This window comes from Podarcis vaucheri, assembly GCF_965113315.1.
Source record: "Podarcis vaucheri genome assembly, chromosome: 6".
NCBI lineage: Eukaryota > Metazoa > Chordata > Lepidosauria > Squamata > Lacertidae > Podarcis > Podarcis vaucheri.
The window spans coordinates 57,791,387-57,814,958 of record NC_138764.1 but is presented as its reverse complement, the minus strand read 5'-3'; the positions used below and the strand labels follow the sequence as shown (position 1 = coordinate 57,814,958).

The 23,572-nt window shown below is 41.6% G+C and overlaps 1 protein-coding gene across 2 annotated transcripts in view; it reads right to left on the bottom strand.

Annotated features, from left to right (window-relative positions):
- LOC309535390 (adhesion G protein-coupled receptor E3-like) overlaps window positions 1–21,902 on the bottom strand; it is a 31,653-nt gene extending 9,751 nt beyond the window's left edge. Inside the window, exons 1-10 of one of the 2 annotated variants that reach the window (XM_082228428.1) lie at window positions 21,885–21,902; window positions 19,457–19,516; window positions 17,770–17,840; window positions 11,920–11,996; window positions 10,344–10,403; window positions 7,486–7,542; window positions 6,170–6,322; window positions 5,309–5,388; window positions 1,288–1,395; window positions 218–395 (exon numbers count right to left, since the gene is read on the bottom strand). In XM_082228428.1, coding sequence (XP_082084554.1) covers window positions 218–395; window positions 1,288–1,395; window positions 5,309–5,388; window positions 6,170–6,322; window positions 7,486–7,542; window positions 10,344–10,403; window positions 11,920–11,950 — 667 coding nt within the window. In that variant the 5' untranslated portion in view covers window positions 11,951–11,996; window positions 17,770–17,840; window positions 19,457–19,516; window positions 21,885–21,902. Of the gene's footprint in view, window positions 1–217; window positions 396–1,287; window positions 1,396–5,308; window positions 5,389–6,169; window positions 6,323–7,485; window positions 7,543–10,343; window positions 10,404–11,919; window positions 11,997–17,769; window positions 17,841–19,456; window positions 19,517–20,064; window positions 20,117–21,884 lie in introns of those variants that run through there. The other variant, XM_082228427.1, reaches the window with a different exon arrangement.
- Between the last annotated feature and the right edge of the window lie 1,670 nt (window positions 21,903–23,572).

Genomic DNA, 23,572 nt, shown 5'->3' with positions numbered 1-23,572 from the left:
GTGAAATGAGTGCAATTGTGTGGTAGTTGGATCATTGCCTTGTCGTGGCGAAGGGGCTTGAACAACTCAGAGAAACTATGAGCTATGCCGTGTAGGGCCACCCAAGATGGACAGGTCATAGTGGAGAGTTTTGACTAAACGTGATCCACTTGGAGCAGGAAACGACAAGCCACTCCAGTATCCCTGCCAAGAAAACTCCATGGGCAATTCTCCTTACCTATTGAGTTAGTAACCACAGTCTGAGATTGGTGCTCTGGAGATGCAATAGCTTTTGCAACTGCAGCTGAGGCCAGTCCGTCCAAAACCAATGTCACAGCTGATACACGCTCCTCATTTGTTTCAATACTCTGTAGCGAACTGCTGACAAGAAGTTTGTCAACGGAGCCCACTGTGTCCTGCAGCATTACAAGAAGCCAAGAAACCACATGACAATTTAAAACCTTGCTTGCCTTCTTACAATCAGTTCTTCAAGAGAGGCAGGAGGGTAGCTACATGAGAACAGGCCTTCTCTGCAGTGGCTCCTCGTTTGTGGAATGCTCTCCCCGGGAAAGTTCGCCTGGTGCCTTAATTATACACTTTTAGGCACCAGGCAAAAACATTCCTTTTTAACCAGGCCTTTGGCTGAAATTTGGCTGAAATTTAGGCACCAGGCAAAAACATTACTTTTTAACCTTTTTAACTTTTTAACTTTGTCTGAAATTTAAAATGTGACTCTTTGGGGAGGGGAGTGTTATTGGATTATTGTTTTTATTTTCATATATTGTGATCTTTTTTGTGAACCGCCCTGAAACCTCCAGGTATAGGGTGGTATAAAAATTCAATAAATAAATGAATGAATTCTCAGAATATGTACACAGCACAGTAGATTTTGTACGGCTCAATGGGTGTACATTATCCTAGAGCAAAAGAAAATATCTACCTGTCTGTCTGTTCTTTAATTGTGAAACAACAACAAAATTTACAATTTAATATCAACTACATAGACCACTTCAAGACCAAAAAATATTATCTTTCTTTCTATATTCTTCTCCCATGGATAATGGGTAAGGATGGTAGGAGTTCTGGTCCAATAACATCTGAAGGGCCACATGATCTCAATATTTTTATTTGTTTGAAATTAAACAGTTTTGAACATTGAAAGCCTTGTCTGTGTAAACTGTCATAGATCCACCCATCTTTCACTGACCACAGTAGGAAACCACACAGTCTTGCAAACAGGAAGGCACAGAACTTCTCAGGAAGGAGATGCTGTGGCCAAATGTTGCCTCAGTTCTTGGGAAGCCTTACCTGCAAGGAAGTTGGTATCACACTGCCATTTTCACAGAAGGATAAAAAAACATTGAAGGCTGTCCCTACCACTGAGCAGTAGAAACTGTTGTTATGACTGAAGTAATTCTAAGAGAAGAGAAGAAATGTGTGTTGGCAGAGATCAGCTGACAAGGAAACACCATGAAATACCCCAAAAAAGTAGTATAGGCTGGGTTAAGTCAAATGGTCTGATATTGCCCCAGGCATGAGCAGAAAATATTTTGCTGGGCCAAATAGTGGTTATAATGGTTGCACTAGGATTAGAGACACCCAGATTCAAATCCCCTCTTAGCTCTGACGCTCACTAGGAGAACTTTGGCCATGTTGCCAGGCAGATCAGTTGTGCATTTAAGGCAAATTACTTCCCCCAAAGGATTCTAGGAATTGTAGTTCCCCCCTCCCAGGGCTACAATTTGCAGAATTCTGAAGAAACTACAGTCCCCAGGATTTTATGAAGGAAGTCGTGTTGATTATTGTCCATTGAATATGTTGTAAATGTATGGGGTGGATCTGCCCATTATCTCTCAGCCAAACTTATTTCACAGAGATGTTGGGCAGATAAGACCTATTTCAGTTTCCTCCCTTTCCTTCCAGCAGCTCTTCACAAAAACAGTGGTTCTTTCACAACCCTCCCCCAACCCCTTTCTTAACACACCCTGTCTTTAACATCAGAGTGAGGTCTGGAACATAAGAATAATAACTTTTATTACATTTATTAGTGACGAACATAAAAGTCTCAAAGATAGAATACAACAAAAGCATTTTACAACCAGTAAACTTTAAAACAATGAGCAATACAAAATACTATATATATAGTATTATATACTATATATATACTATATATATGCTTTCGTAGATTTTCACGGGTACAGGAATGCAGGTTTTGGTGTCTTCGGGTGTCTTCCCGTGTAAGAGTCGGGGTGTCTGGGCGACGTTTCGACGAGGTCTCACTCGTCATCTTCAGGCTGGTGCTTTCGGCTTCTTGTTACTGGAACAGAGCAGAATCTGGTGTTTGAGTTCCTATAAATACTGTTGAGGGGTGTGGTGTATAGCCTCCAACGTTCTGGGCAGAGAGGAAGTTCCTAGATTAGTGTGCCTTTTCTTCTTTTGTTCCTTAATTACTTGAGGGATATCTTGAGTGATTTCATGAGTGATGTTCTGAATACCACTGGGTGGGTCATTAAGTGTAGATTAGTTGCTAAAGCTTTCGTGTCTTGACCTCTTGAGCTTGTGAAGAGTTTTTCTGAGAAGATGGCTGTGCTGCATTTAGTTGTGCTCTGGCTTGGCTTCGTGTATAGGGGCGAGCTGTGGTTTTGTGCCTTGTGCCAGCCAGATCTGTGTAGGGATTGCAGGGGGGTGCAGCATCCGGAGGTGCCACTATAGTTTGGCTACTGGATGGAGTCTGTAATATGTCTGTGGAGAGGGTCTGGGTTTGGGTCTGGTGTGGTTGATTGGTGACGGTGTTCTGTGTGCCTCTGGTTCTGGTGTCGGTTTTTGTGGGGAGGGCTAATTTCCAGATGTCTGGCAGGCGGGACGTGTCGTCACGCTTGTTCATGTTGTGAGGGTGTTTCTCTATCTCGATGGCTTCCATGATTATTCTCTTGTGGTGATGTTCCATGTTAAAGAGCAATTTGGAATCTGCAAAATTAATTTCGTGTCCTGTTTCTTTCATGTGTTGGAAAAGAGAGGAAGTTTTTTCTTCTTTTTTGACGGCATTCTTGTGTTCTGCGATACGTGCATTTATTCGTCTGTTTGTTTGTCCAATGTACGTGGCTGGGCAGACTTTGCAGGGTATTTCATAGACCCCTTGGTTTTCCAGCTGGATTTTGTCTTTTGGGTTTCTGAGGATATTGGCTATTTTTTGGTTGGTGCAGAAGGCTGTTTTGATATTGTGTTTATGGAGGATTTTGCTAATTTTGTCTGTAGTGCCCTTGATATAAGGAAGGAGGGCCATGCCATTGTTTTCTTCTGTGTCTTGGTTTTTGGGGGGTGTTTCTTTTTGGATTAGCTTCGTAACCCTGTTTTTCTGGTATCCATTGTGTTTTTTTCCGGTAGATAGTGTGTCCTTGACGTCCTAATCTACAAAAAACCTGATGGCTCTCTAGGACACACTATCTACCGGAAAAAAACACACACCAACCGCTACTTACATGCACAATCACACCACCACCCTGCACAAATAAACTCCGTAGCCAAGACTCTCATCTCCAGAACCAAACGCCTGGCTGACAAAGACCACTTGACAACTGAGTTACAGAATCTCTCAAATGTGTTAATCGCCAATGGATACCAGAAAAACAGGGTTACGAAGCTAATCCAAAAAGAAACACCCCCAAAAAACCAAGACACAGAAGAAAACAATGGCATGGCCCTCCTTCCTTATATCAAGGGCACTACAGACAAAATTAGCAAAATCCTCCATAAACACAATATCAAAACAGCCTTCTGCACCAACCAAAAAATAGCCAATATCCTCAGAAACCCAAAAGACAAAATCCAGCTGGAAAACCAAGGGGTCTATGAAATACCCTGCAAAGTCTGCCCAGCCACGTACATTGGACAAACAAACAGACGAATAAATGCACGTATCGCAGAACACAAGAATGCCGTCAAAAAAGAAGAAAAAACTTCCTCTCTTTTCCAACACATGAAAGAAACAGGACACGAAATTAATTTTGCAGATTCCAAATTGCTCTTTAACATGGAACATCACCACAAGAGAATAATCATGGAAGCCATCGAGATAGAGAAACACCCTCACAACATGAACAAGCGTGACGACACGTCCCGCCTGCCAGACATCTGGAAATTAGCCCTCCCCACAAAAACCGACACCAGAACCAGAGGCACACAGAACACCGTCACCAATCAACCACACCAGACCCAAACCCAGACCCTCTCCACAGACATATTACAGACTCCATCCAGTAGCCAAACTATAGTGGCACCTCCGGATGCTGCACCCCCCTGCAATCCCTACACAGATCTGGCTGGCACAAGGCACAAAACCACAGCTCGCCCCTATACACGAAGCCAAGCCAGAGCACAACTAAATGCAGCACAGCCATCTTCTCAGAAAAACTCTTCACAAGCTCAAGAGGTCAAGACACGAAAGCTTTAGCAACTAATCTACACTTAATGACCCACCCAGTGGTATTCAGAATATCACTCATGAAATCACTCAAGATATCCCTCAAGTAATTAAGGAACAAAAGAAGAAAAGGCACACTAATCTAGGAACTTCCTCTCTGCCCAGAACGTTGGAGGCTATACACCACACCCCTCAACAGTATTTATAGGAACTCAAACACCAGATTCTGCTCTGTTCCAGTAACAAGAAGCCGAAAGCACCAGCCTGAAGATGACGAGTGAGACCTCGTCGAAACGTCGCCCAGACACCCCGACTCTTACACGGGAAGACACCCGAAGACACCAAAACCTGCATACTATATATACACTATATATACTATATATGCACTCTATATATACACTCTATGAATATCAAGGATATATAAAGTAATTAGCACCACATATAGAAACCATAAGCAGGTTGCCTCCCACACATGCTTAGCACAGGATTTTTATTATGTGTTCCAATAATTATTTTTCTAATCAGTTGAAAATGGTTTCCCCCACCCACCTGCCCAACTGAAGAAACAAATTTCCAGAAGATGGGAAGGAATCACTTCAACATTTTTTAAATGTCCTTTATCCATAAAGTAAAGGAGTGAGTAGAACATGAATCAAGCATTTTCCTTGTCCAATTACCTCCTTCTCTCCAGTTCCCTCAATTTTCAACAGATTTGGAGAATGAGAGTGACTTAGCTAACAATGAAAACATCTAATTTGCATTTAGCACTACTGTTCTAGTGGGGAGAATCACCATTTGCATTTCAAAGAAGAAACATTGACAGTGTTAGCATACCAGCCAACCCAGTAAGGTTAAGCATATCAGATTTACAGAACTGTGTTAATTTCACACATATCACAACGCACATACCTCTGGTTTTGTTGCATTGAAACACACCCCTAGACCATCATTTTGTCTTACAATATCTGGTTGGCAGTGGTAGGGAATTTCTGTAAAGAAAACATAATGTACAACTAACATGCAATGCATGGGCTCCATGTAAACTTGTACGATTTGTGTGCTTGTTATGTGTGTGGAGATAACAGATTGTGCCACCATTTGTTATGATCAAAAATTATATCTTCTAGTTATTTCTGAATGTACTGAACTGGGGTCTAAATGAGTTCAGGTTTCTAAATACTAAAGACTTTTAGCATGGATTGCTTTTGTATAATAATCATTTAAGCTTATAAGTGTAAGAGAAGACTGCTATGTGTGAAGCATATATTGTAGCCCCCAACCTCAACCCACCAGGTTTTTCAGCAATCCTCTGCTGATATCTGTGCCTAAAGAGCTTCAGCTTCTGATCCTGACAGCTGCACCATCTTTCCACCTACAGAATTAGGATTTTATTGATAATAAAGAAATACTTTCTACCCTTTGGGATGGCTAAAACCCCAGTGTTATTTATTAACTTATATACTTCTTGCATTCCAGAATGGCTTGTAAGCAGTTTACAACTATAGAATCAATTAGGACATTCATTCGTCATTATAATACACAATAGCAATTCAATAAGAGAGGAATGAAACGTCATTTATTAAAACATACAATAAAGAAGTCAATTGAAACAAGGACAATTAAAACCCTCTGAGAAACAGTTTAACATTGACAGAAAAATAATGGCGTATTGCCATTGGTTATGACATTAGCAATGACTGAATATCAAATTTCATCACTGTGCAGCTCAAGTAGATGCCATTTAAAGGATCTGAGAATTAACACACTTACTCTCACAACTGGTGTGATTGGTTCCCAAAGTTGTCATTTCCCTGTATCCTTCTTCACAGACACAGCTGGATTTATTATGTGAAACAGAATTAGGACCACAGTCTACGGATGTGTCATTGTCACTGGTAATGCTGTCTTCATCATCCACATAAACTAAACAGAGGAAAAGATAAAAATGGTATTCCACAGACAAGCTGTGCCCTCCTGCACTGAGGGCAGAGAAGAACTGGTTGGTCTTAGGAAGATGTGGGTAAAGGTGACCCCCAACCATTAAGCCCAGTCGCGGACAACTCTGGGGTTGCGGCGCTCATCTCGCTTTACTGACTGAGGGAGCCGACGTTTGTCCGCAGACAGTTTTTCCAGGTCACGTGGCCAGCATGACTAAGCCGCTTCTGGTGAAACCAGAGCAGCACACGGAAACACTGTTTACCTTCCTCCTGGAGTGGTACATTTTAATCTGCTTGCACTTAGACGTGCTTTCGAACTGCTAGGTTGGCAGGAGCAGGGACAGAGCAACGGGAGCTCACCCTGTCACGGGGATTTGAACCACCGACCTTCTGATTGGCAAGCCCTGGGCTCTGTGGTTTAGACCACAGCGCCACCCGAGGAAGAAGTGGACAAGGAGCAAATATTTAATCTGCAAGTATATAAGCAGCGTTACTTAGCAATACTAACTAGCACAATGACAAGTATATAAACAGTATGAGCTCACTGATTTTCATGCAAAATACTTTTAGAAAGAACTGCAACCAGCTAGCTATGCAATATTTTCAAACCCTCTCCATTTTATACTGGCTTGATTGTCTCTGAGAGGGTCAGGGCTTTACATTATTTTACCAGCAAGCATAACATGGTGGCAGCCAAGGGCATAGCCAGGATTTATTGGGGGGGCAGGCTTAATGTTAGAGGGACAAGCTTTATGTTGGGGGAGGGGGCAGAACCGAGTTATTTGCAACACAATTGGTCAGTTAAATCAGTCTGATACAAGGTGAGGCAAGGCTTGCACTGCCACCCAGGTCGCTATCCTTTAGGCTGTTGTATTAACTTTAAAGTTGATTCTGTCATGGTTTAATGCGTACATACTGTGACAATCAAATGCATGCCAATGGTCTACATGTTTTTGGCAAATTCTACTGTGTGGTGGGGTTGTTTGTACATGCTTCGTATAACATTTACACCCTGATTCATAACAAGTGCAAATGCTGTGTTGTTCCATGTCAGGCTCCATTGAGCAATGTGCATTGTGACCCTTTCTTTCAATTTCTCCAGCATGGGATTTACAGGTGCTATAGATGCAGACATGGTCCAAAACATACCTATATCATAATGCTTCAAAATTTCATCTAATCGCCATTGTCGTGGACCACCTGATCCTACAAAGAAGCAGAAATTGTTAACATTTTTTTAAAGAAGCAGAGTCCCACGAACAAGATATGTTTACATGAGATGACCTAGTACTGACACTACAGGAGCCAGAATCTAGCACTAAAAGAGTATTAGAACTGATCCAAGAGTTTGGTCATGTGGCAGGATTTAAGTTGAATAAGTTAAAAACCAAAGTTCTTGAGAAAAACTTAACAATGACTGAAAGAGAGAGGTTTCAGAATGAGACAGGTTTAACAGTGGTTAAGAAGGTGAAATACTTGGGGATTAACATGACAGCTAAAAATGGGAACTTATTTAAGGACAATTATGAAAAATGCTGGTCGGACATTAAAAAGGATTTAGAAATATGGTCAAATCTGAAACTTTCCTTGCTGGGCTGAATTGCTGTTATTAAGATGAATGTATTGCTAAGAATGTTGTTTTTGTTTCAATCGCTACAAATCTTGGATAAAGTGGACTGTTTCAAGAAGTGGCAGAGAGACATTTCCAAATTTGTCTGGCAGGGCAAGAAACCCAGAATAAAATTTAAAATATTAACTGATGCAAAAGAAAGAGGGGGATTTGCCCTGCCAGACCTTAAACTTTATTATGAATCAGCAGCTTTCTGGTGGTTGAAGGACTGGCTGCTTCTTGAGAACACAGACATTTTGGATTTAGAAGGTTGCAACAATGTTTTTGGGTGGCATGCATATTTGTGGTATGACAAGGTTAAAGCACATAAGGCATTTAAAAACCATATTGTCAGAAAAGCACTGTTCAATTTCTGGATACGATATAAAGACTTACTTGAAAATAAAACCCCAAGGTGGTTGTCACCAATGGAGGCAAAAGCTCAAAAAAGGCTCAATATGGAGGCCAAGTGGCCAAAATATTGGGAGATTTTAGAGCAAGAAGGAGACAAACTGAAATTGCAGAGTTTTGAGAAATTAAAGATAGAGTGTGAGATTGGCTTCATTACTATCAAATAAGAGAGGTATTTAATTTAGACAAGAAAATTGGCTTCCAGGTGGAAAAATCTAAGTTGGAAACAGAACTGTTAGATCCTAAAACTAAGATACTTTCAAGAATGTATAACTTGCTGTTAAAATGGAACACTCAAGATGAAACAGTTAAATCTGCTATGATTAAGTGGGCACAGGATGTTGGACATAATATTATGTTTGCTGACTGGGAACAGTTGTGGACCACAGGTATGAAATTTACGGATGTAATGCCCTAAGAGAGAATATTATGAAAATGGTATATAGGTGGTACATGACACCAGTCAAGCTTGCAAAAATCTATCATTTGCCCGATAATAAATGTTGGAAATGTAAACAAACTGAAGGTACATTCTTTCACCTTTGGTGGACGTGCCCAAAGATTAAGGCTTTCTGGGAGATGATCTATAATGAAATGAAAAAGGTATTTAAATATACCTTCCTGAAGAAACCAGAGGCCTTTCTCCTGGGCATAGTCGGCCAATTGGTGCCAAAGAAGGATAGAACTTTCTTTATGCATGCAACAACAGCAGCAAGAATACTGATTGCAAAGTATTGGAAGACACAGGATTTACCCACACTGGAAGAATGGCAGATGAAAGTGATGGACTACATGGAATTGGCAGAAATGACTGGCAGAATCCGTGACCAGGGAGAAGAGTCGGTGGACGAAGACTGGAAGAAATTTAAAGACTACTTGCAGAAATACTGTAAAATTAAGGAATGTTAAAACGATGTCTGACGGAAAATAAGGGGTATTGGTAAAAAGATTTTTAAGAATATGTAAACAGGGATTGACAATTGGAAAATTTATATGTATAATAGGTTAACATCTTGAGTAAGGATAAATGCTAGAGGGTAAGGATTTGCTGAATTAAATATCTGAACTGGAATACAAAAAGGGAGGTGTGAGGAGGTGAAGAAACTAGTGAATGAAGTACAAGACATGATAATTTTAATCAATTTTCTGTTTTGCTTTTCGGTGTTTTTTCTCCTTTTTTCTTTTCCCTCCTTTTGTTAATTGTTTTCTATTGTGTATTTCTTATGTGTTTTGTCTTTGTATTTTTCCATTTTTGTAGTTCTTTCTATGTTTAAATTTTGAAACTTTTTATTGTCTGTGAAACTTTTTTATTAAAAAAAAACAAGATATGTTTACATGGAAGTATGTTCTAGTGCATTTGAGGATAGGATGTGCACATCATATAAACGCTATGGACTATTCAGCAGATAAAGGAAAGAAAGGGGGATTAACCTTTGTCCCTGGGCTTCAGCTAAGAAGCTGACTGCTGCCTATATTAATTCTCCCCATCTCACTTTCTGTCAGGATCTTGCAATTGCAAATTAGCTAGCCATCTTCTGAAGTGAAACCCATGCATCAGAAATTCTCCACCCTTTTATTTTCATTCCAAAGTCTGGTACAGAGGACAATGCATGTGCAGTTTGACATTACTTTCAGTTCCTATGCTATGGTCAAACAAGTAGCTACTAATTAAAAATATATATTTATATATTAAGACTATATTTGACCCATAAAAAATATTTTAAAACCACAGATTGAGGTCTATTATTCAGAAATTTCTTTCATCACCTTTTCCCAAAATTTGTACTCTTTTGCAAGACCATCACTTGTGCTGATAGATCATTTGATTAAATACATTTCTTAAATAGATGGATACCTGGAAGCAGTAGGGGCCAAGAACATTGCCCTCTTCGACAACATTAAAATAATAGTAAACAATGGTAAAAATTGAATCAATAATTGCTCCCACATTTTTCCAAATATTATCCAGGAGAAAATAATTTGTTACCTCTTTCAGCGTTGTGCACAACGGCAAATCCAAGACAAATCCCTTGACAAATAACAAATCCTAGGACCAATATTTTAAAAATGGTGTTAAATACAGCTGTTTGCCGGGATAGAAAGCCCCATACTGAGTTTTATTTAAAAAAAGAAACAGCTGAGGCAGCAAATGTCTAAAGCAGAGAGTTCTTCCTTATAAAATTCTGTACATTCATCTTTAAAATGCCGGAGACTTCTTCACATTTTGCAGAAACGGATTTCCTCTAATGTTTTTTGGTTGTTCCAGGTTTGTGTCTGTCCCTTTCCTCTCCCCGCTTCCATCTTAATCATAATTATAAAGGGTTGTATTCAGCATAGCACCAAGGACAATGTTCTGTCAAAGCAAGGGTTTCTTCCAATGCAGCAGAATGTTCCCTCCTCCCCTCCCATTCCCCCTGTGTCTTTTCTGTAGGATTCTTCAACCCTCCAAAGCAGAGTTGGGGGCAGTGTGCAGTGCATAGAGGGGTAGGAGGGGGGAGGTCCAATTGCATTAGTGCTCACCCTTGTAAGGTTAAGGTAAAGGTAAAGGGACCCCTGACCATTAGGTCCAGTCGCGGACGACTCTGGAGTTGCAGTGCTCATCTAGTTTTATTGGCCAAGGGAACTGGCGTACAGCTCCCGGGTCATGTGGCCAGCATGACTAAGCCACTTCTGGTGAACCAGAGCAGCACACAGAAACACCATTTACCTTCCCACCGGAGCGGTACCTATTTATCTACTTGCACTTTGACGTGCTTTCGAACTGCTAGGTTGGCAGGAGCAGGGACAGAGCAACGGAAGCTCACCCCGTTGTGGGGATTTGAACCGCCAACATTCTGATCGGCAAGTCCTAGGCTCTGTGGTTTAACCCGCAGCACCACTGGCGTCCCCTGTTCACCCTTCTAGTAGTGCTTTTATTTACCGTATTTTTCGCTCTATAACACACACCCGACCATAACACACACGTAGTTTTTAGAGGAGGAAAATCCATAGGCATGCCACCTGTAGCATTTCCTCCATAACATGCACAGACATTTCTCCCTACTTTCTAGGAGGAAAAAAGTGAGTGTTATGGTGCAAAAAATACAGTAGTTGAATACCACCCAGAATATCAGGGTCTGCCACTTGAGTTGGAAATGGGGTGTGATGGAGGCTTTGGCTAAATGGTCTTGACAGCAGTTCATTCTACAGCATCACAATGATGAAAACAGGAGTATTTCACATCACCCGCTAGTATCTTACCTGTCTAACTGTACATACATACTACCATGCATTTATAACACACTTAAAGCACATCCCCTTGCAGAGAGAGAGAGAGAGAGAGAGAGAGAGAGAGAGAGAGAAGAATCCTGAGAACTTTTGCTTCTTGGTGGTGCTGAGAATTGTAGCATAAACTACCATGCCCAGAACCATTTGGGGGCGAATGTGTTTTAAATATGCCTTTAAATATATGGGGCATATGCAGCCTGAATCAACAACTTTCTACATGCAGTGCATTTGCTCTGCCTGTAAGCTATTTCTCCTTGCTTATGTTGAATGTCTTAGCCTATCAATTTCCTACTCACCCAGAAGAAGGCAGCTGAGTGTGGTCCTCATGGTCTTGTTGGCACTGAGGTAATGAATGGTTTGTTTATGCTTGTGACTAGAAGTTAAAGCAAAAAGGAACTAAGAAATGCTGAAACCACAAGTTTAGAACAGTTCCCATAAGTAGTATTCAGGTTCAGTCCCCACTTTGACCCCAAGATCTCTTTCCTGGTCAGTTGAGAGTATATGCAAAATTTCAAAATTTTTGCCCCAGGGCACATGATTTTATACTTGCTTACAGTGAGCTGCATTTGCCATTTTACTGACTGTTCATCCCATCAGGAGAGAATATTTTGGAGCTTTTCACAAAAACCACACTGAACCATTTGGTATCATCAGCAACTTCACCACCTCACTCCTAACTCTATACCATTATTCATTCATTTATTATCAACAATAATAGTTCAGTGGTACCTCGGGTTAAGAACTTAATTCATTCCGGAGGTCCGTTCTTAACCTGAAACTGTTCTTAATCTGAAGCACCACTTTAGCTAATAGGGCCTCCCACTGCCGCCGCGCCGCCGGAGCACGATTTCTGTTCTCATCCTGAAGCAAAGTTCTTAACCTGAAGTACTATTTCTGGGTTAGCAGAGTCTGTAACCTGGAGCGTATGTAACGCGAGATACCACTGTAGTAATAATAACCTACCCTTTACTCTAAGGTCCCAGGGCAGGTTGCAACAATTAAAACACAATCTTAAAAATAGTTTAAAACAACTTAGATTCACAGAAATAAAGTGGGTCCAAAAAATATGTCAAAGGCAAGAGTATAGAGGCACATCTTCATAATTTGCCAAAGGCTATATAATGAAGGCACCAGGCACACTTCTATGGAGAGTTCCACAACATAGGGAGAGAATGCCCTCCCCTGAGCCACCATTCACTAATCTTCTGAATAAGTTAAAAAACACAGGCCTAAATACCAAACCTGGGTGGACTCTACTTTCCACATTACTCTGTTTCTTGGTCCCAGCAGCAGTTGACACGGGATCCAGCAGAGAGCCCCACTAGGGATGGAAGGATGTGTCAATTTCAGTTCTCTCTATTTCTCATTCTTCCAATCTTCATTTGGCTCTCCCCATTTTGCAGCAATTTGCGATTTTAAAAAATCCTTCTGAAAATTCACCAGCATTTTAGTGTGAATTTCTCTTAATAAACACATTTGTAGAGGCAGTTTTTGACTAATTTTCACATTTTTGCAAGCAATTTTCTTAATATAATGTATTTTTCATATGATATTTTCACTAGTATTTTCATTTTCATGCACACTTTCCCCTAAATTATGCTTTTTCGTGTTTTGAACTTGTTGTCCTGTGCCTTTGTTCCATGAAGGAGACTTCCTGTTATGTCTCTTTGGTGACCTCTATATTTTAATGAGTCTTCATTTTTCTTAAATACATATGCCTTTAAACACTGCCTTCATTATTTCCCACAGCAATCCTCTGTATTATTTTCTTTAATAATTATGCATTTTTGTAAAGGTTAAAAAAAAGGGGGTAAAGGACACCTGGACAGTTAAGTCCAGTCAAATCCAACTATGGGGTGTGACACTTATCTCCACTTTCAGACTGAGGGAGCCAGTGTTTGTCCACAGCTTTCCGGGTCATGTGGCCAACATGACTGAAGTGCTTCTGGTGCAAGAGGACACCATGATGGAAGCTAGAGAGCATGGAAACACTGTTTACCTTCCCGCCGCAATGGTACCTATTTATCTACTCACAATGGTATGCTTTCAAACTGGTAGGCTGGCAGAAACTGGAACAGAGCAATGGGAACTCACCCATCGGGGGGATTCGAACTGCTGACCTTACAGTCAGCAAGCCCAAGAGGCTCAGTGGTGTAGACCACTGCATTCCTATTGCTATTTTTGTAAACACTATTGCTACTTTTGCAAAATTCTGAAGGATAGCTGTGCTTCAGTTTGCATATTGTTTCAGAAAGTGTAGAATTGGTAGATTTGGCTACAAATGCAAACTAATTCAAGTTTCTCCCCTATCCCTAACCCCTTCCCTGCCTCAAGCACCATGTTTTGGGGGTTTTATTGGCTAGTGCCAGCGAGGATGCAACCTCCCCGCTCCAAAATGGCAGATTGGGGGTTTGAATTCTCCTGTCCAAGACCCTATTAACTGCAGCGAGTTAACTTGGGAGTGAGTTCCCGAGCCCCATTTCTACAATTAAGAACAACTTCCTTGTTTATCTAACTGGAGTGTGAAATGAGGAACAATTTCTGTATGCACACTGCACTGTGACCATTTTAGTTACTGATGGGTTTCCCCCTCCCTAAGAAACCAGAAGGGTTACTAGCAATTATTGTGGCAGTGAGGGTTTAAGGGGCGTAGCTCTGGATGCCACACTGCCTGCCCTGTGACCCCTAAACTAGCCTGCTGCCTTCAAATATGGTGGAGGGCATTGCTCCATCACCAGTGTTGAAATAAAAGTGCCCCTCATATTGAATTATGTGCATTAAATGGAGAATAGGGTGTGTTCTTGTCTTTCACCTCAGGCAGCAAAGTGTCTTGGGCTAGCTTGGCACAGCATCATAGTGGCATTTGGACAACACTGTGGCACTGAGCACAACTTGGCTAAATAGATAACTAAAGTCTCAGTATATTGTTTTGAGAGCTGTGTGGCATTCTGAAGTTGTCGTGCACTAAGAATTTCATCGTTGTTGTTTGGTTGGTTGGTTATAAATTTCATTTAAACCAGGAGTGTATGTTTTTGAGCTTCAATTCTATCAAAATTGGAATTTAATGCTTTTTTTAAAAAAGTTATTTAGAGGCTCCTGGACTGGCAAAGGCACTGCCAAATAATTGTACCTTTAAGCAACAGCAACTCATTGTATTTTTCGCTCCATAAGACGCACCTGACCATAAGACGTGCCTAGTTTTTAGAACTGGAAAACAAGAAAAAAAATTCTGACTCAAATGTTGTACTAAACTATTTAAAACAGCAAAGCGGGTGGCTCCTGTCTGCTTTGCTGCTTTAAATTGAGCCACAGTATATAATGAAGAGAATGGAAAAAGCATAGACATTCCATTACAATGTAGCTGTTTTCATTATCACTGGGAAGTCAGTATTGGCAGCCGTCGCATAAACTAAAACTTGATAATTTTACTGTTATTAATCAAGAATGGTAATAGTCAGGGAGAGAAACCAGGGCTATGCAAATGAGAAGTGCTTGGAGTATGGAGGGACAGCAAAGAAATCAAATGATTGCGCTCCAGTTCCTAAATCTGTGAAGTTTTCTCAAAACAGGAATGGTTGTTCTGAAAGGAAGATTCAAAATGGAGTGACTGAGCAAAGAACAGAGGAGGAAAAGAGGGCAGATAAATAGCTTCCATTCAATACCAAGAGAACACAATGTTTTTGGTTTGGTATAGGTGGACTGTACTTGTAAGAATTTGTATAATGGATTATAGATTTGGAGTGGAATATCAGTGCCTCTTTTCTGCAATAAAGATTAGCTGCTAGGAACATGGTCCACACACACACAAACACACAGGATGTCCGGTTATAGTTGTGCAGTTTAAACTGTTCCTGAGCCAGATGCCTGCTCAGTTTTAGCTGAGCTCACTATTACTGGTTTGTGGAGATGCTTTGCATGTATTTATGACTATTTCCACAAAACTGCTGCTTGAAGAAATCCCCAAACTTAATATTTTTAAAATTCAAATGGAGCTCAGAATCCAGTTAGGCAATCAAGCCTTTGCAGTTGAATTAGGAGGCACTGAGAGGCGGCAATTTGCTGCTCCCCACCCCCACCCCCAAAGAGCAGCCCAGGAGCACACAGCCTTCCTGCTGCTTGCAAACCTTGCTGGGGCTTCAGGGGAAAGTGGAGGCTGCCAGCAGAGCAGCGTGGCTCCTCCCCCCCACCCCCAAAGAGCAGCCCAGGAGCGCAGGGCAAGGGCGATTTGGCTCCAGGGACCACACATTTGCACCAAAAGACGCACAGACATTTCCCCTTACTTTTTAGGAGTAAAAAAGTGCGTCTTATGGAGCAAAAAATACGGTAACTCAAATTGCATTTTAAATTCATAACCATGTATTTGAGCTAAAAATAGCAGCTCCAATGTTGTCCTTTTAAAATTAGTATTTGCTTTAAAGAACCTGCAGGTCATGGCATTGGCAAATATGACCTGAAAACTGTTAATTCCAAATTAATAAACTTCCCCAAGGCTAAGCTTTTAGTAGTAATCCATGTGCAAAAGCTTACAGTTATTGTGAGTGAAGTTGGGGTGCCATTTCTGAGGTCAGCAGGAAGGGCAAGGCAGGGGAGAAAAGCACCAAAAGATGTTAGATTCATTTCTTGTGATTTATTTTCTTTTTCATGCTGTATTAATAATGCATAGCAACTACTGTGCAATACAGTGTGAGATACAGGTACTCCTAATGCAGGAAGGAGGAACTTGCTGCCCTCCATATGCTGTTGGACTATGGACAATAATAATATTATAATAATTTATTATTTATACCCCGCCCACCTGGCTGGGTTTCTCCAGCCACTCTGGGCGGCTTCCAACAAAATATTAAAATACAATAGTCTGTTAAACATTAAAAGCTTCCCTAAATAGGGCTGCCTTCAGATGTCTTATGAAAGTCTGGTAGTTGTTCTCTTTGACATCTAGTGGGAGGGCGTTCCACAGAGCGGGTGCCACTACTGAAAAGGCCCTCCGCCTAGTTTTCTGTAACTTGGCTCCTCGCAGCGAGGGAACCGCCAGAAGGCCCTTGGCGCTGGACCTCAGTGTCCGGGCAGAACGATGGGGGTGGAGACGCTCCTTCAAGTATACTGGACCGAGGCCATTTAGGGCTTTAAATGCTTAGGGATTATGGGATTTGTAGTACAGCAACATCTGGAAGGCTACAGGTTCCCCATGCCTGCCCTCATTGGTAATCACATGTTGCCATAAACTGGCTAGAGGGGATAGGACTGTGTCTCCTTGTTCTCCCATTAGTTTCTCTTAGTTATCCTTATATTCATCTCAGAAGGCGGACCAGTATGATTTGGAAAGTGGAATATATAATTAGTTGGTGCTCCTAATAATCCATTCACATTCATTGGAATCAAAGCACATTGGAATCCTGGACTGAAAAGGGCCAGTTTCCAAGCAGATTACCCACGTGTGTACTGGTCCTGGATAACACCGAATTGGCATTGGAAAAGAGTTAGATGAATCGCTCATTAGATCAAGGGGATTGACCTCTAAAGTCCATCCATGCAAAGCCCCGATGCACTCCAATATAGCCATTCACAGTCTTCATTTATCACACAATTCAACAACCCAAGCACACACTCAAGGATCACTACGTGTGTGTGTGTGTGAGAGAGAGAGAGAGAGAGAGAGAGAGAGAGAGAGAGAGAGAGAAGAGTTATTGCCAATAGTGTGGTGCTGCCAAGGCACTACTGAGCAGCTCCAATAATAGTGATGTGTTCTCTCTGCTGTGTTTCTTCAATCCATTGCTTTGTTAAGAGCACACACTGTCCCATCGAAAAATAGAAAGTGCAAGAGGAATGTTAGAGATCTAAAAAAGATATTGGTTTCTTAAGTTACAGAGAGAAAATGCTAATATCAATAGGAAAGGTCTTGGAGTTCAGCATCTGCATGGTTCTGGAATCCTGGTACATCGAAAAGATGGGAGCATCTTGACTTTCTGGAGGTACTCTTGTGATGGAAAGGGGGTGTCTTCTTCTATGTTACGTCTACAAAAATGCAAAATAATCTTCTTTCAAAAAAGGATAAGGCAACCAAACAAGGAATATTTGTCTGGATCTGAAACTTTCCTGTAGTCTGTCCAGTTTCATTCTGTTGTAATTTGGACATGGGAGATAGATACGAAAACACAGTACTGGATTATGGCTCTTCCACCTTCTGTTGTTTTCCTGAAGCAGTGCTTTCTTCATTTTTCTGGAAAATAAAAAAATCCATTATTTAATGTTTGCAGCAGTTTGTGATATATAAGCAGAGCACGGGGCAAAATTCAGAACAGTAGCTTTAACATAGGATGGATCAAGACGCATTAAAGAAGCATTTCAGTCAAACGTGTTGTAAACTTTATGAAGGGAAATCACATCGATGAAAGACAGGACTCCACACCGCCATCTGGCATCACAGTGTTATACACATATACCGGTAAATCTTTTTCCTAGATACAACCCTGTATCCTTCTTCACAGACTATGCCACTGCCATTGAAGTCCGTGTCTTCCTCATGCCCAGTAAAGAAACCTAGGAAAATAAAAAGTGTGTTTCAAGGGCAGAAATGGTCCCTCTTTCATCCAAATTCATCCAGAAGAGGTCTTACTGACAAGTACTTAGGAAGGTGTGGACAACCAGCAAATAGCTACGCCAAACATGCAGAAGCAGTACTAACTAGTGCAATGACTTTCATCTGAAAAGGGAACAAGGTTCAGCTCTATGCAATATTTTCAGACCATCTCTATTTTATACTGCCTTGGTTCCCTCTGAATAAATGTCAGCTTTTGATTAAGTCATAGTGATAGGATAGAGGGCCGTAGATGACCAAGCAATGAGCAGCAGTTGAGGGGATCTGGGATCCACACAAGGCCTCACAGGGTGGTAGACTCTCCTTCACTGATTGGGTGGTCCTCTGTCATGGGTGCTTTAGATGAGACTCCTGCATTGTAGGGGGTTTGACAAGATGACTATCGGGGTCTCTTCCAACTCCACGATTCTATGGTGGTCCTGTCAATTGAGTCACAGTGGCAGATGAATCGGACCGTCCTGCTTTACTCAGCATGAGCCAATGACAACGGTGGACCATGGCTGCACTCATCGCTACTAGCAAGTCAGCAGGCACGTGTCCAAATAATGTCACATGGAGTGCCTGTCAATATGGCAAGAGGCCAGGAAAAGTCTCCTCCATTTGACAGGAAAAGTAGTACAGTGGTACCTCGGGTTAAGTACTTAATTTGTTCTGGAGGTCTGTTCTTAACCTGAAACTGTTCTTAACCTGAAGCACCACTTTAGCTAATGGGGCCTCCCGCTGCTGCTGCTGCGCCGCCGCCACACGATTTCTGTTCCCATCCTGAAGCAAAGTTCTTAACCCAAGGTACTATTTCTGGGTTAGCGGAGTCTGTAACCTGAAGCGTATGTAACCTGAAGCGTATGTAACCCGAGGTACCACTGTACTTATTTCATCTCAGTATCTGGCAACTTGATGACAGCTATCCTTGAGACTGAGAATCCTAATCTGGCGATCCTGTCCTGGTTTTTGTTATGATTTAATATTTAAATTTTAAATGCTGCTTAGTCAATGGATTTTTGCAGCTGGTTCTGTGGCAATCAAATTCAAGCCAATGCTCTACTAATCTACAGCAATCTACACTGTGCCATGAGGTCACTTGTATATGGTTGCATGGACTTTATATGCTGATTTATAACAGGTGCAATTGCTGTGTTGGTGTCTGTTTAGTGTCAGGCACCACTCCATGGTGCTATGTGCACTATTCAGTTTATTTAGCATATGATTTGCTAATGCTGCAGATATGGTCCAAAATGTACCTTTCGATTCCAAAAGAATCCAATATGCAGCAGGGAGCTGTTGCTGTGGACCAAGTGCTCCTATTAAAAAAAGAAGCAGCATCTTATCACTTTCTTTTTTTACTTACTTGCATATGTGTATTATACAAAATTGAAAATGGTGAAAACAGGAAGCTGCTGAACAAGGCACTTTAAGATGGGGGGTTAGCCGCCAGCTGGAGGATTGCCACTACTGCCACTGGGAGAAGCCCTCCCTGAAAATCACCAGCATAGTCCCACTTTTGCTGCCAACAAATAGCAAAAATGTTTTGAATGTTCCATAAAAATATGGAGTATACAAACACATTGATATAGCTGGAATTGCACTAGCCTGTCCCCGTAAGTTCAAGTGAGCTCTATGCAGCGCAGGAGAACTAGCATCCCAGACTGGGCTTTGTAAAACCTTATTTTTCAATAATTTAAAAGCTGCTGTGGTTATGGATAACTTTAGAAAAGGGACAACATGATGAAAAGCAGGCTTTCACTGCAAAGAAAATGAGCTGGCGTAGATACACTGCATCACAGCCGCAGTAACTTAAGTTATCACTGACCTTCCCTCCCCATCCCGCAGCAGATGAAGTAATTTCTACCTTTTACATTTTCGAGGATGAGAAATCCGGAGATAATCCTGTGAAAAATGATCCAAACACCAAAATAAATTTGTGTTAAAAATACCTGTTTGCTGGGATAGAAAGCCCTGTATTGATTCTTTTAACAGAACGTTGCTGAGACGGCAGGTGCTTGGAAATTAAGCAAAAAGATGTCTAAAGCAGAAAAGTCTTCCTCGCAAAATTGAATGCATTCATCTTTAAAATGCCAAAGGGTCCTTTGCATTTTTACTGAAATAGATATCCTTCAAATATTCCCAGGTGTGTTTTTTTTCTGGAAGGGGCTGTAACTCCCTGCTGCCGCCTCCTCCTTAAGCATAGAATCATAGAATTGTATAGTTGAAAGGGAGCATGAGGATTATCTAGCCCCTGCAATACAGGAAACTTTTGCCCAACATGGGGCTCAAATCTAAGACCCCAAAATCAAGAGTACCATGCTTTACCGACTGAGCTATGGGGAGAGCCTGGTGTTCAACACAGTGCCAAAGCGAATACTCCATCAAGGCAAAGATTTCTCTTTGTGTGCTGGAAAGTCCTCCCTCCTTCTCCCCTCCCCCCACGTGCCCCCTGGGGCTATTCTGGGGGTTCTCTCAAACCTCCAAAGCAGATGCTGGAGGCTGTGTGGGTGCATACAGGGGGAGGAAAGGGGTGGAAGTTGAGTTACACTAGTGCTAATCCTTGCATATGGGTCTACCACTTTCGCTGAAAATAGAGTCTGCTGAAGGCTTTGGCTAAATGGTCCTCATTGCAGTTTGTTGTGTTGTGGCCCCATGAAAGTTCTTGCACACGCCAAGCTTAACAGGCACTACCTTAAAATGAGCCACACTGCTTTCTCCCAAGTGCATAGAAGCCCTGGCAGCCTTAACAGCTGGAGGTAGTTTCGCACTGCTCCCATCATGATTCCTTTCTGCCTACGGATAGATCTGGTGGAAGCTAAACTACGGCCATCTCAATGGGGCATACCAGGATCAGAAAGGATCTTTTCCCCACCCCCACCCCTAATGCTCAGTGCGGACCGGATCTAGGTTTGCTTTCGTATAAGATGTTAGGAGCTATCCCAATAGGAACAAACATATTATAAAGATGTGCAAATAATTCAGTTGCAAAACCTTCTACAATAGATTTTTTTAAGTGTTAACTTCTACAGTCTTAGACTCAGTAGGAACGAGGCAGCCCTTCAGATGTCAAGGAAATAAACAACTATCTGACTTTTAGAAGACATCTGAAGGCAGCCCTGTTCAGCAAAGTTTTTAATGTTTGATGTTTTACTGTATTTTTAATATTTTGTTGGAAGCCGCCCAGAGTGGCTGGGGAAACCCAGCCAGATGGGTGGGGTATACATAATAAATTTATTTTTATTATTATTATTATTATTATTATTATTATTATTATTATTATTATTGAATCTGAAGAGACCCTGAGAATCATCTAGCCCAACTCCCTACAATGTAGGAATCCTTCCCTAGGTGGGCTCAAACCACCAACCAGCCAGGCGCACTGACTGGTATGTAGATTTCGTTTCTATGGGTTGCTCACTTTTATCTGCCTGCATAAGAAACACCCTTAAACCAAGTCAGACTATTTGTCTGTCTGTTTCTCCACTCTGACTGACATCAGTTCTGCAGGGTATCAGGAAGAAAAGAGTTATTTCACATTGCCTGCTACTACCTGATCCTCTTAACTGCTGATGACAGGGACTGAGACTGGGTCTGCCACCTTCTAGGTGCAATGCATTTGCTCTCTCTCTGAGCTATTTTTCCTTGCTTACGTTGGATTTCTTAGCCTAGCAATTTCCTACTCACCCAGAAGATAGCTGAGTGTAGTCCTCATGGTCTTGTTTGCAGTGAGGTAATGAATGCTTGAGACTTAAAGCATACAGGAACTGGGAAATGCTGACAGCAGATGTTTTGAACGAGTCATCACGTTACTCTACACTTTACATAATGAATATTTAAGTCAAGCGTATTTGGTCTACAGACCATAAACATCAAATACACTGTAAGAGTATCAAGATAAGTGGGGTAGGGGGGAACAAAACACCTGTCCCCGCACACAAATTGTGCCCTTTTTGCAAGAACATTACAAAATCCAGAAACAGGTAAAAATACAGAAAATTTGGACTAATTTCCCCTTCAATAATTGCGATCTAGTTTTGATGGCCACAGCAAAGAAGTTGGTTGTGCGCTCTGTCATCTTACAATTGGAATCTGCCATTGAAATTAAAACATAAAATTCATCGGTGTTCCCCAAGTGTAGCGGAAGTGCATGAGGCCATGTGATGTGGCTGTGGAATCAAGCCAAAGGCAGAACTAGTTCAGCATCCTATTCTTGCAGTGACCAACCAGATGCCCATGGGAATCCCACAAGCAGAATGGGAGTGCATTATCCACATTTGTGATTCCCAGTAAGTGCTATTCAGAGGCATTCCTCCTCCAACACTGATGTAGAACATAGCCATAGTGGTTGTCCGCCATTGATACCCTTGTCCTCAATGAATTTGTTCAATCCTCTTTTAAAGCCGTTTGAGGAGGTGACCACCACCATCTCTTGGAGGAACAAATTCCTATACGCTGTAAGAAGAGGTGCTTTCTTTTGCCTGTTCTGAATCTTCCAGCACTCAATTTCATTGGATAGCCCCAAGTTCTAGTACAGAGAGAGAGAGAGAGAGAGAGAGAGAGAGAGAGAGAGAAATACTTTTTCAGGTGAGGCGGCCAGAACTTTATGCAGTATTCCAAGTGCAGTCGCATTGTATATTTACACAACAACATTATCATATTGTCAGTTGGGTGCATGTTATATTTAAACCAGGAGATAAGGCTCTTATTACCTAGGATAGATACTTGCTGCATTGTGATATTTTTAGTTCATGTTTGATTCCCTCTCCCTAATAAACCAACACCGTCACCAACAATTGCTGTCATTGTCTCTCTATATATGCATAAAGACTACAGTGGCCTCTAGCGGCCAGGAACCATGACTGCAGTCCTGTATAATTGTAAGGATACTTGGGATAAAAAAGGACTTGGATGTCTCTCAACCTTTGGCCTCTGAAAATGAAAGAAAAAAGCCTGACAAATGAAAAGGTCTCAAGGACGAAGGTCAAATCAGGGGTATCTATGAAAGCAGTGTAACATGTAGAAGAGAATCAACTTTCTTTGCACTTGCCAGAGCCATCTCCATAATGTATACTTTCCATAAGCTCACAGCTTCGGGGGCACATTGTTAAGAAACCTGCACATCAGATTTTGACACATCTGGGGAGGGGAGGGGTCATTAGCTTGACTCAAAATGGGTCTAGGAAAACTGAAAGTTAATGGTGGCAATTTAAGAATTAAAGGTGGGGTGGAGAATCCCAAGCCCAGTGGCCAAATGCAGCCTTCTAGCCCTCTCTCTCTCTGGCCCTTGAGAGTCTCCCCAGGCCACACCCCCACCAGCCCTGGATCCCGCCTGGAAGTGCAGCTGGTAAGATGCTATGGAGAGAACCTTGAGA